The 13,548-nt window shown below is 42.2% G+C and overlaps 1 protein-coding gene across 1 annotated transcript in view; it reads right to left on the bottom strand.

Annotated features, from left to right (window-relative positions):
• Positions 1-13,548, bottom strand: part of PNPT1 (polyribonucleotide nucleotidyltransferase 1) — a 313,627-nt gene that overhangs the window by 164,017 nt on the left and 136,062 nt on the right. Inside the window, exon 15 of the mRNA XM_085612380.1 lies at positions 8,745-8,781. Within this exon, the coding sequence (XP_085468506.1) occupies positions 8,745-8,781 (37 nt within the window). The remainder of the gene's footprint in view (positions 1-8,744; positions 8,782-13,548) is intronic.

The following is a 13,548-nucleotide window of genomic DNA, read 5'->3' as shown; positions in this document are numbered from 1 at the left end:
AGTTATAGTTGCCAGCACTAACTATAACGGGGCAATTTCACTGGTTTTTTATCAGTAAAATTTCCGCTAACTATAACATGTGTGAAACCTATGGTTTTTTCAGTGAATTTGCAAGGTTTTTTAAATGCTAATTCCTAACTATAACGTGTGTGAAACCTATGGTTTTTTCAGTGAATTTGTACGGTTTTTTAAATGCTAAGTTACTTTACGCCATTCGAGGCGTGCGCGCCCACTTAACGCAGTTCGTTCCGTGCACGGTTTTTATCAACTTTAATAAGCCCTGTACATTTGGTGGCCTTCGGCCACCAAAAGCACAGGGGGTGGGGTCAATGTGGATAGTGTTTTTTTTATTTCGATTTTATAATTTCATGTTGCCAAAATTTAGTTTTTTTTACCTATTAATAAGCCCTGTACATTTGGTGGCCTACGGCCACCAAAAGCACAGGGGGTGGGGTAAGTGTGGATAGCGTACTCGGCGAAATTGCCGAAAAAAAAATAAAACCGTTTTTGCTCTTGGGGGATGTTTGGGGACTCCCTCAACATGACTATGTGGGAGGGAGTTGTCAAAACAGCCCCGTAACATGTTTTTGGCCATCTTGTTTGATAAACAACACTCAGTGCGAGAGACAAAATGGCGGCCGCCGCTTCCTGGTTTCGGCCGATTCGAATGTTTACTAAGATCTAAGAGCCAATCAGAATTGCGCTCGCGCACGCCACCGTACGCTTACGGTAAGCGTACGGTAAGCGTACCGTAAGCGGGCTCAGATATATATATTGATTTAAAGGCTATTTTCTCAGAATCTACTGAACAGATTTACACCAAACCTACAAAAGGCACTTCCTTGACCTAGGGACTACCTCTCTGCCAAATTTCTAGTAATTCTGTTCAGCCGTTCGGGCTGTAGCTCGTTCTAAAGGTCCTATGGAAAAATGCATGGGAAAAACGCGTTTTGGGACCCCCCTTTTATCTCAGCCCCCGCTTGACGAATCCCCCCGGGACTTTCAGGGTAGGAGCGGAGCGTAGCGCCCCACCTATTTTGAGAAATTCGCGAGGATTCATCGACCGGCGCCAAAGTTAATCAAAATAGAATGTTGAGGTTTTCCTATGGAAAAGGGGTCCTAACTATAACTACCTACTGGCGACCGCCAGTAGGTAATATACATACATACATACATACACACACACACACACACACACACACACACACACACACACACACACACAGTAGGTAATATACATACACACACACACACACACACACACACACACACACACACACACACACACACACACACACACACACACACACACACACACACACACACACACACACACACACACTTCCACCTTCAGCTACTTAGAACGATGACTCCGGCACTCCTGTAATTGTATCACTGCTGTTTATTTCTCCAACACAGAGCGATGAAATATCCACGCGTTCCAGCTGCTACACGCAGCCTTGTTCACGATGGTGAGCATTTTCTTTTTTTTGTTTTTATGTGCTTTACAATCATGAAACTAGAAAGTGGACTGTTAACACTATTGCAATAGTTTCAAAACATATCATGGACGCCATCTTAAAACATGTTTTTAAAATTATCTCACTGCGAATTTCCAATCACAGGTCAGTACCTTGATATAAGTTTTATATAACTTTTAACATTCTTTATATCACAAATACAATTTTTTCCTCTGTATTCGTATTGCTGTTGGTATTCAAGTTCACTGGGCAAGTGCCCTATGTTATTCAATCATCCAATCTTATATTTATACGAAGGCTCCTAGTATTGTTCCATCATTGTCTTTCATACGGGTCTTATTAAAGTGCAAATAGTGCTAAAAAAAAATGACTTAGTGCTGACAAAGTGCAATTAGTTATCCTATAAAGTGCTTAGTTCAAAAGTCCATACCTTTTCAGTGCAAATATAATAGAAAGTGCTCTGTCATCCACTAACTATAAAACTCATTTACATTCAATTCTTGCTCTTCTGACGAGTGCTCTCAACTGGTTACAGGAAGCTTAATACAAACAGGTATACATCTCTTCATCCACATTAAAACCATTGGGTTCTTTACTGTCTAACTATAGGATGAGATATGTCTCAAGTTTTCTTAACTCTAATTCCCTGTTTCCTCCCAGTCTTCTTTTAGGTGCTTGTGCTATACAGCTGTACTTTAGTGTAGTTGGGTCACTAGAATGCTCTTTTTCAAAATGTCTATCAATGGGGTAACTCCGATCTTTATTTATTATTTGCTCTCGTATGCTGTAAAATTTGTTTATGCACCGGGAGAGTTGTGCTACCCACATAGATTTTATTGCATGGACACTTTAAAATATCCAACAAAATCTGATTTACATGTTAAAAGACCCTTTACTTTCACAGTTTTATTAAAAACTGTTTTAAAAGTTGAAATATTTTCACCATGTAAACAAGCCTTGCATTTTAGACATTTTTTAAAACCTTCTTTTTGTTGTAACCAGGTATGTTGTTGTCTTACTTGAAGACTATCACTTCTAACTAGGTAATCCCTCAAGGATTTAGATTTTCTGTAAGTGATCTGTGGATTCCTAGCTACCTGGTGTCCTAGTATCGGGTCATGTCTGATAAAGTGCCAGTGCTTTTGTAAGATTTGCCGTACTTTTTGGTGTTCCCTATTATATGTTGTAATAAATCTATGAGTGACCTTTTGTTTTTTGTCGTTGTTCTTCTTAACAGTATTGGATGGTTCAAAGAGTATCTTTTATCTTTTTTTTCCTAGATTTTTTAGATGCAATTTATAGTAGTTTGGGTGCATATCTTCTTTGAAAAAATCGAATTTTCATTTTTTCCTCTATTTTTTCATATTCCCTCTGTGAGCTACAGGCTCTCCTTGCTCTATAAAATTCACCAAAGGGAATACTCATGATTAAAGAAGCTGGGTGCGCACTCCGCATGTAAAATTGTATTTCCAGCTGCCTTCTTTCTAAAAATAGTTGTCTAGTTTTTCCCCCTCCACCACTAACCGTACATCTAAAAAATCTATTGATGTTGTACTTTTATGTCCCAAAAAGTGTAAATTCAAATCATTCACATTAAGATCATCGATAAATTCATCTACTTCTGTCTCTGTGCCCCGCCACAGCACAAAGATATTGTCGATGTATCTTAGCCATAAAAGAATCTTATCAGTTAATTGATTCAACATAGGCCCCCCGAGCACCTGCTCCTCCCACCAGCCTAGATGTAAAGTGGCATAGCTGGGGGTGAAGCGGGTGCCCATAGCCGTCCCTTGTTCCTGTTGAAACAGTTCATTTTCAAACAGAAAAATGTTCTTAGTGAGACAGTCTTCCATCATGTCTAACAACATGTCGTCGTGTTCAGTGTATTTCTTGGGTTTCATCCGTAAAAAATATTCTGTGGCTCCAAGTCCATCTTGATGTCTGATGCCGGTATACAGTGTAGAAACGTCTAACGTTACCAGAACCATTTCTTTTTCCCATCTGACATCATAAATACGTTTTAAAAAATCGGATGAGTCTTTAAGAAATGATGGTAAAGTTTTCACTGTGGGTATATATTTTAGTCTGGTGAAAAATACCAATACTGGCATGGTTCAGGGGCGGGACTCAATTTTCACCTGCAGATGAGAAATTATTTTACTGGCTTGTCTTACTTCTAAGGCCCTCTCTAATGGGCATAACTCTGCAGGAGGACTGCAACACATATTCCAGTTGTCCCTTTGTCCCCAAAAAATCACAGTTTAGGGCTTAGGAAATACGCAAAGTTGGCTACCAAACTTATATAAGGTGAACCAGCCAGGTCCAACTAGCAATCATTTAGTGGTTTGATGTAAATCCATTTTGTGGATTGTTGAAAATCCGTTTGGTTGGGTTTGAAAATAGCCCAAAAAATAGTGGCCAAATAAGGTCAAGAAAATTGATAAACATTTGGGTCACCATTTTGGATTTGCCAAGTCAATTAGGAATTGAAAAACAAAGAAATATGATTGGACAAGGGCACATTCTTTTCCCCAGTACAGACTTGCAGATTCTCGGAGGATCAGTCAATGGGAACAATCTGATTTCTGGTAGATATCTGTCATAAAATTATGGATCCATAAACTAACAGGCAGATATTTTATAGCTGCACAACAAACAAAGGAATCTGCAACTTTTACAAGTTTTGGGGTTGCCTGTTCTCCTAAGCTAAAGCCTTCTCAAACACTCCAATAATCAAAAACAGTTTTCAGCGACTGCTGTAGAGCCCCTTCTGCTTTCATTTCCGCATAGTGTCTGGCACCATGCGTAGTGGACATATGAGAGTGAATTGGGGATTCAGCAGGAAATGGGTGGGGCTGATATGAAAAAAAAGCTGAAAAAGAAGAAATGCATCTCTGGGAGGTTTCCAAGCGCCAAATACATTTCTTCTTTTAGCGACCCTCGGTTTTTATGCACATTTCTCATTGTCGTTTTACATTTCGTGCTCAATTCTCAGTTTGGGGATGGTTCAGCTTCACCTAAAAGCAACCTGTGTCCAGCTCTGGATTTACTGCCCACGTGCAGCCCTTACAAAGCAGGCCATGAGCCAGTGACCTCATTGACTTGACTCTATTCAACAGCAGTGTATAGCACAGAGAAAGTAGAAGCAGCATTGCAACTACGTGGGCAGCACAACTAGTAGTACGAAACAGGCACCAAGTGAGCATTGCTGAAAATGTAAGTTGCTTTACCACACGTTAGGCTTTTGTCTTGGTAAGGTGGAAGGCAACAAACACAAAACATATGCTCTAACTCATATTTTTTTGATCATAATTGTAAGTCAGTGGAATAGGTCTTTCCAGGGCATTATTATGTTGCTTCTACTTGGAGTTTGTCTTTTTATCTTTTAGTATAGTGTAGTATTTTAATACTTGAAGATACTTCGTTCATCAAACCTTAGCTATGGGCGTGCATGTCTATGCTCTGCCTCTTTTTGGGTTTTGTTTTGTTTCACTTTCTATTTACCTAGGATTTTGCTCACGTGGCACTTACTCGCTTATGCAGGGTGTTGGTGCACACAGGGTTACTTGGGTTGACGCCTTAAAGTGTGTGGGAGTGCATGTCTGTGTCTGTCATAGCTGCTAAGGTTTCAGACTGCTATGCGTGACATTTTCATAATTTCAGTGCTATTATGAGTGACATTTCAACAACTAGGAGCGACGCTTTTTAGCAAAGCAAAATCAAGCAATGAAGACAAGGGAAACACAAATATCAGAAATAACACCTATTTGAGCAACAAGAAGCTCTAAGAAGATCGTACAACTGCTGCAAAGCACCAGAAACGGAAGGGCCCTTAGCTCTGTAAGTTTCAGGTTTTGGTAGTTCAGATGCGCCGAGCGGCTCCCACTAACACACAGATGTAGCCTGCTGTTAATTTTCAAGGTATTGGTCAGGTTTTCCGAACTCATTGTTATATGCAACGGCCTTTAACTTCAACTGACTATAGGATGTGACCAGTTGCATGGAAGAATTGTACTTTTTAAATTCAACTTTATGCTCAAAATTATGCAGTTGCAAGTGTGACTGGCAAATAAATAAATATCTCCACCACAGGCACAAAAGCTAATATAACCTAGCTTTTCCCTCTGTTGAGCCAGAAGCGCAACACATCCGAAAGCTCGGACCTGGCAATCGCTGCCTACTCATTCGCAATACTAATCGCATTATCCAGAATTAAAGCAGATTTTGTTATTTCAGCCGCTCTATCTTTGCCAGCAGATACTGACAACCCAGGGCAGTTTCCGTTACACTCTAAAAGCTAACACCTGTTCCCACACATACATCAAAAACATCTGCTTAAAGTATTTCTTTGAACCTCTGCCCCTGCGGTAGTTGCACACTTCTCTGAAAGGGCTAGCTTACTGAGCAGTATAATTAAATCAATTGCTGAATAGTGCCCCCGGGGTCCGGTGTGTGGCTACCTATTATTGAGTTGCAGAGCTCTCTACCCATCAGGCACCTGCCGCACAGTCAAAAAACGGGTCCTCCCGAGAACTCACTGGCAACTTTCGTTTCTAGCTACTCCATCGGATAAGCAGGGCGTGACCACGGGGAAAGACGGGGGCCAGGGGACAGCAGCACAGCAGGGATGCTGCAGAGGAAGGGAGCACGGCACAAGCACCCTTATGGCTCCTGCTTACTACCACAGCCGAATTGATAGGTACACTTACCAGAAATCACTACAGTAATTAAATGATGACATGGCAAGTGTTTATTTTATGAGGACAAATACGACCGCTCTCTCTGGCACTTACTGATGTTGCAGGCACGTGTCCTGGGGTCAAGCTGGGCGTCCAGGGAGGGATCCCATCCGCATCGTTCCAACCGCCAGCCCTGGCAGCGATGAGCAGCTGGCTTTCAGCCTAGTCCCCTTTCCCCGCCGCATTTGACTCTCATCCCCCCACTGACCTTAGCCTATAATTTTAACAAGCCATGATTGGCCGCGCATCGACTGGGACATCAGTTATGCTCGTGTGTCAGGGGTGGAGGTGTCTAACTTGGATACATTGTTGGAGCGAGAGAGCAGTACTTGCAGAGCTGCGAGCTGCCAGCCCCTTAGCCTGCCAGGAGCAATGCGCACAGCGCTACTGCTGCTCACACAGTCATGACATGGTGCATTATTGCAGCGCTCTGCATCGACAGCTAAGCAGAGCTATAACGCGTGACTAATGTATTTCAGTGCGGTGATGCAGCACACCGTGCTGAAATGCGTTAGACTATCACCTGATGCGCGGTATTGGCAGGACTGGCCTGCTTCTTTTTGAGACTTGCAAGTTTTTACTGGCGGTCTCTAATTACATTTCCATTTTAACAAACCTTTTTTTGCTTTCCACACTCACTGAAATACACGTCAGTAACGCCAAAAACAATAACTAATTGGCAGTGTGCACGTGGGTGTCAAGTGCTGAAGTGACATCTCCCACAGCCAGTATTAGCTGCTGCAGTTTGAGTTATGTCAGTACATTTTCAATGAATATTTTTAGTGCAAGAGTGAAATGCATATAGCTTTCCACCTGTCAGCTCAAGTTCAAATATTTATTCGGTCAAATAAAGGCAATAAAAGTAAATAGGAATACAATACAAATCAATAATAGCACGTAAAAGTTTAAAACTATTGAGCAATTGAGCAAATTAGTTTAAAAGAAGAATAGAATTTAGCATGATTTTAAAGCTCCATATTTCAGCAAATAACAGGTTCAGGGGGCGAAAGAAAATGGGAGCAAAAAACCTCAAGAAGGATCTGCTATGTACTGCTCTTATCAGACAGTTGAGAGAGTCACCTCTACTTTACACCATCGGTTATGAATGAGTGGAGCACATACATCTATTTAAGCGTAAAGTAGATCAAAAAGTTGGTCTCCTCTAATGCATACCACCTTGTATTCAGTCATTTTAAAAACCTACAACATGCATACAACAAGTAGATGATTCGAGGAGTGTAAAACAGGGTAGTAACCTCAAGACACTTACCCTGTCATGGTTTTTCTACCCGAATGGCTTCTTTCAGAAAAGTGCAAACATGATAACAAGTTTTGTGCGAACCTAGAAACTAAGTGAAGCAGGGCTACCCTACACTACTGAAGTCTTAGTATGCGTAGCTGGGGGTTTTGAGAGTGCTTACGTGGTGGGCTGTACAAATTGCAAAAAAACAAAGTGCAGAAGTGATTGTGCAGATCCGTTGTCACTGGGGTACAAGTTCCCTACAGTGACCCAGCAAAATATCCATTCAGTCCAATGAATGCCGACTAAAAACACCAGCAGCATTTTAACATTAGGGAACCAAGACTAAAGCTAACAAATACTACAAGTCAAATAGGACAGCTCTCTGATATGTTAAACTGTTGTCATTGTAGGTTTTGATAGTTAATTATACTATTTTGAGGCCAGTGACATGAACTCCTGTGTGTGTTAACAATGATTCTATTACATTTTCCTCAGTAGTCAATCTGTGCCTTGTGACTAGTATAGAATGGGAGAGGGAGAGCCATTCTCCTAATGGCGGGCGGTCGTTTGTGGTGTGAAAAATGTACTAACGGCTAACGTAATGAGTTCAGAGCAAACAGGTTCTTTGTTAAAACGTTAGTCCAGAACCTTGATATTCATCAAAGTGCAAAACTTATGAAAAATACTTCTTTGCAGAAGGAAGAAGAGTGGATTTGTTGAACACGATTACTGAGATTAGTATGGCAGATCCTTAAACACAAGATGTCTCTAGTTCAACAATTCGTACACATTTACACTTGCTAGTTCTAACCATGTCAAATCAATATCATATGCCTAAAACTTCATATTACATTTCCAAATTAATAAATTCAACTCAGAAAGCACACTATGATGATGTAAGTTAAGGCTGTTATAAAACTTGACTAAGATTCATATTTAGACCATATAGCGAGGATGGTGTTGAAAGACCGGTGCAGGCAGGGGTTAACAAGCCATCAATAACCTCAGTTTTAATTGTGAACCCAGAGAAAAGCCACAGGCCATAACTACCAGAAGGCTGCTTCTACATCACTAGTCATCAGCTATCTGATCCCTAAGGAAAAAACAGATCCATCCACACTCACTTTTGGATTAATCCATATTTGATATTGAAAATGATCACAGGCATTTTTCTTTTCACAAGACTATGTTCCTAACACTTTCTTACCAACACTTATAAAAGGTTAGTATCATTTTAGAACTTCAGTAGTGATTCAGGAATCAACCTGAAGGTAAACCTACCTCATAATGTAGCATGAAATTTTTGTCCTTCACGCCACTGAAAAACAAACAACAGACATTAGAGGTCGAGGGTATGGGGAGTTTGCAAATGAGGGCAGGAGGAGGGGAATGGGTTTCTTTCTTTTTTTGCGTGCATTGTTTTGGTTTCGACAGGAACACATCATCTTTTTGGAAACAATGGCCATAAGGAAAATGCTACTTATCAATATGCATCTGTTCTTGGCATGTAGAGCTGCAGAGTTGTACACTTTTGCATAGATCGCCATCTGGTGTTGGGCTCGGATGTTTGCACCTTGTTTTTGTCTTCGAAGAAGTCTTGTAGTCACGAGGATGGTGACTCCTCCTTTGGTGGACAGAGCGCATGGGCATCGATTCCATACTTAGATGGTTTTTGCCACGCAGGGTTAGATGGAGTAGTGAGAAGTAGAAAGATGTCCATGTGCAATGTATCTAAGTAAGATAATACTGGAACAGATAGAGGTATCCGGGGAGGCGGGTGGGCGTGTAAAACTCTGCAGCTCTACATGCCAAGAACAGATGCATACTGGTAAGTAGCATTTTCCGTTCGAGGCATATGAGCTGCAGATTGTACACTTTTGCATAGACTATACAGCAGTTACCTCATTAGCGGTGGCTACCTGTATCTGTTGCAGTAGTTTGAAATAGTGTTTTTAATACAGCCTGGCCCACACTAGCTTGTTGTTTTGCCTACACATCTGCACAGTAGTGTTTTGATAAGGTGTATGGTGTAGCCCAAGTTGCTGCTTTGCATATGTCATCTAGGAGAATGTTCCCTAAGAATGCCATAGAAGCCCCTAGTTTGCGCGTAGAGTGAGCTCTAGGGGGAATGGTCAATGTGTGTTTGGCTTTGGCGTAGCATATTTGTATGCATTTCACAATCCACCTTGCAATTCCTGTTTTGGATATAGGATTACCTTTATGAGGGGGGAGAAAGCCACAAAAAGTGGTTTGGTTTTCCTAAAGGATTTTGTTCTTTCAATGTAGTAGAGTATTGCTCTTTTAACATCTAAGGTGTGTAGAGCCCATTCTGCCACTGAGTCTGGTTGAGGAAAAAACACTGGAAGCTCAACAGACTGGTTGAGATGGAAGGCAGATACTACTTTGGGTAAAAAATGTGGTTAGTCCTAAGAACCACTTTGTTATGATGGATTTGTAAAAATGGTTCTTGTATGGTTAATGCCTGGAGTTCACTTACTCTTCTGAGAGATGTGATAGCAATTAAAAAGGCTGTTTTCCAAGTGAGGAACTGTAGTTCGCAACTGTGGAGAGGTTCATAAGGAGGACCCATTAGTCTGGTAAGGACTACATTAAGGTTCCACACCGGAGAGGGTGGAGCTCATGGTGGAATTATTCTTCCTTAAAATCTTTGATAGCAGGAACTCGAAACAAAGACAAATGTTGTCTGTTTTGTAGATAGGCCGCTATGGCGGCTAGATGTAATCTAATAGATGTATATGCTAGGTTACATTGCTGTAAATGCAAGAGGTAACAGATGATGTTCTGAATGGAAGCATCTAGTGAGTTGATGTTGATGCGTGCAATAAATGACGAATCATTTCCATTTTGCCACATAGCATGCCCTTGTTGTAGGGCGTCTAGCCACTTTAATAATGTTTATACATTCTGGTGGGAGATTGAGGTAGGCGAACTCTAAGATTTCGGGTACCAGATCGTACCAGATCGCAAGGTTGAGTTGATTGGGATCTGGGTGTCTTATCTCTCCATGGTTCTGGGTAAAAAGCTTGGGTGAAAGTCGTAGCTTTTGATGTGGTACTATTGATAGTTCCAATAAAGTTGTGAACCATGGTTGCCTTGTCCATGTTGAAGCAACTAGGATCATTGTGAGGGAATGTTGTTTGAGTTTCCGAACCACTAAACGGAATGAGTGTGAGAGGCAGAAAAGCGTAAGCAAATTTGCCAGACCAATTCATCCATAGAGCTTTGCCTTTGGACAATGGGTGTGGATACCTGGATGCGAAGTTTGGGCATTTTGGGTTTTGGTGTGTGGTGAACAGATCTATTTCTGGGTGTCCCCACATGCGAAAGAATGTAAGAAGAACTTGAGGATGAAGTTTCCATTCGTGGATCTGCTGTGTTTGACGGCCGAGCAGATCTGCAATCGGATTGTGTATCCCTAGAGATGTTCTACAAGGAGGTATATCTTTTGCGGAATGGCCCATCTCCATATGCTTTGAGCTAGGTGTGAAAGCTGCAGGGAGTGTGTGTCCCCTTGCTTCTGTATGTAATACATTGCTGTCATGTTGTCTGTACGGATCAGGACAACTTTGCCTACGAGGTTTAGTTGAAATGATTTCAACGCTAGGAAGATTGCTAACAATTCCAGGTAGTTGATGTTGTCTTTGTTGGGGGGTCCAGATACCCTGAATGGTATTAGTTTGGAGATGAGCTCCCCAACCGGTGAGTGATGAGTCTATTGTTAGCACTGTCTGTGGGACTGGCTCGAGGAACGGCCGCCTGTTGGAAAGTTTCTGTGTGTTCCACCATTGTACAGAGCGATGGGTGCGGTCATACACCAACACCAGGTCAGTTAGCAGACCTTGAGCCTGGTTCCACTGACGTGCCAAACACTCTTGTAATGAACGCATTTGGAGTCTTGCATAAGGAATGAGAAAAATGCAAGAGGGCATCATCCCTATTAATTGCATGAACACTCGTGCTGGTAGTGAGTGTTGTGGCTGAAATCTTTGAACTAGCGCTTGTATAGCAGTTATCCTGACTGGGTTGCGATATGCTAGGGCTGTGGAAGTGCTTACTGTAGCTCCTAGGTATTGTTGTATTCTGGACGGTTGGAGGTGGGATTTTCCCAGGTTTACTGTGAATCCCAGACTGTGAAGCAGTTGTATTGTACTGAGTGTGTGTTGAACACAGCTGTTGTGGGATTTAGCTTTTATGAGTCAGTCGTCCAGATAAGGGAAGACATGAATCTGCTGTCTTCTCAAATGGGCTGCAACCACTGCGAGGCACTTGGTGCAAACTCTGGGTGCCATGGTGATCACGAATGGTAGAACTTTGAATTGGTAGTGTTGACCTTCTACCATAAACCTGAGATATTTCCTGTTAGCGGGATGAATGGTAATGTGGAAGTAGGCGCCCTTTAGATCTAGAGTGGAGAGAAAGTCGCCTTGCTGAAGTAGTGGAAGCACTTGTTGTAAAGTGACCATGTGGAAGTGGTCTGATTGGATGTAAAAGTTGAGTGGTCTGAGGTCCAGTATTGGCCTGAGAGAGCCGTCCTTTTTTAGAATCAGAAAATAGAGCGAATAGACCCCTGTGCCTTGATGAGGCAAGGGAACTGGCTCTATTGCATGTTTTTGTAATAGTGCAAGAACCTCTTGTTTTAGAAGCGTCAGGTGTTCTGATGACATTGGACGCTGTTTGGGAGGAATGTTGGGAGGGGTAGAAGTGAGTTCCAGACAATAACCATACTGGATCATTTGTCTTACCCACTTGTCTGTTGTGGTGGAATTCCAGACAGGCAGGAACTGTGAGAGTCGTCCCCCGACAGGAGCGGGATGATCGGGGGGAAGCGCAGGGAAGTCACTGTTTGGTGTTAGGGGAGCTGCGGGTGTTATTACCCCTTGTTGTTGTTACCCCTGTAACCTCCTCTAGAGTATCCTCTGGAAAAGGAGCCTTGGTTGGATGAGGACAGGTGTTCTGGGGTATTTGTTTTTGAGCCTGCTCTGTAGAAGGAGCGTCGAAAGGAGTCTCTAGTAGAGGATGACTGCAGGCTTCTCTTAGACTTGGCAGTCTCTGTGTACTTTTTAATCTTTTCTAACGATGTGACCACTGCCGGACCAAAGAGGTGCTCATGGTCAAAAGGTTGATTAAGTATACTGTTTTGCACTTCTTGTTTAAAGCCAGATATCCTGAGCCAGGCATGTCTGCGTAGTAAAACACTAGTATTCACTGCGCGGGACGTGGTGTCCGCTGCGTCCAGCGCGCATTTGATGGATGTGTTAGTGATTAGTTTGCCTTCCTGTATAAGGTCATTGGCTTTGTCTTTATATTGTTGAGGTAGGTGTTGAATGAGCTTTTCCAGCTCATCATAGTGAGCCCTGTCATACCTTGCAAAGAGGGCTTGAGTGTTGGCTATCTTAGAATAGTTTGCAGCTTGAGACGGCATACGTTTGCCTTATGCGTCTAATAATTTAGATTCTTTGTCAGGAGGTGGGGTGTCACCTGACCCCTGAGAATTTGCCCTTTTGCATGCATTAGCTACAAGCAGGGAATCTAAAGGGAGTTGACTCTTAATATATATGGGGTCAGTGGGAGCTGCCTTGTATTTTTTATCTATTCTGGGGTTAAGAACCCTCGCTCTAACTAGGTCTTTGAACACTTCAGGAGCGTGTTTGAGAAGACCTTTTAACATTGGCAAGACAGAGATGATTTTTGTGGCTGGTCAAAGGTTTCTAGAAGAAAATCCTCTTCTACAGGGTCTGAGTGTAGATTGACTCCATGGTATGTTGCGGCCCTATTTAATCATTGGACGAAGCCCACATTGTCATCTGGCGGAGATGGTTTTGAGGGGTAGAGTTTCGGATCATTATGTAAGTCAGGATCGATATTATAGTCATGCCATGGGTCTGGATCCTGTGGTGGCTCATCAGTATCATCAGTGTCTAATGGGACTATACTGTCATCTCCTTGCCCCTTTCCATGTTCATCGTCACTATCCTCTGTATGTTCTGGAGAATGTACTGGAGAAATCATTAGATTAGGGGTTAATTGGTGGAGGGGGTGAAGGAGGTGGTGAAGTATTAATGGC

Source organism: Triturus cristatus, chromosome 6, assembly GCF_964204655.1.
Source record: "Triturus cristatus chromosome 6, aTriCri1.1, whole genome shotgun sequence".
Classification (NCBI taxonomy): domain Eukaryota; kingdom Metazoa; phylum Chordata; class Amphibia; order Caudata; family Salamandridae; genus Triturus; species Triturus cristatus.
The sequence above is the reverse complement of the archived record's forward strand: the minus strand, read 5'-3'. Positions and strand labels throughout refer to the sequence as shown.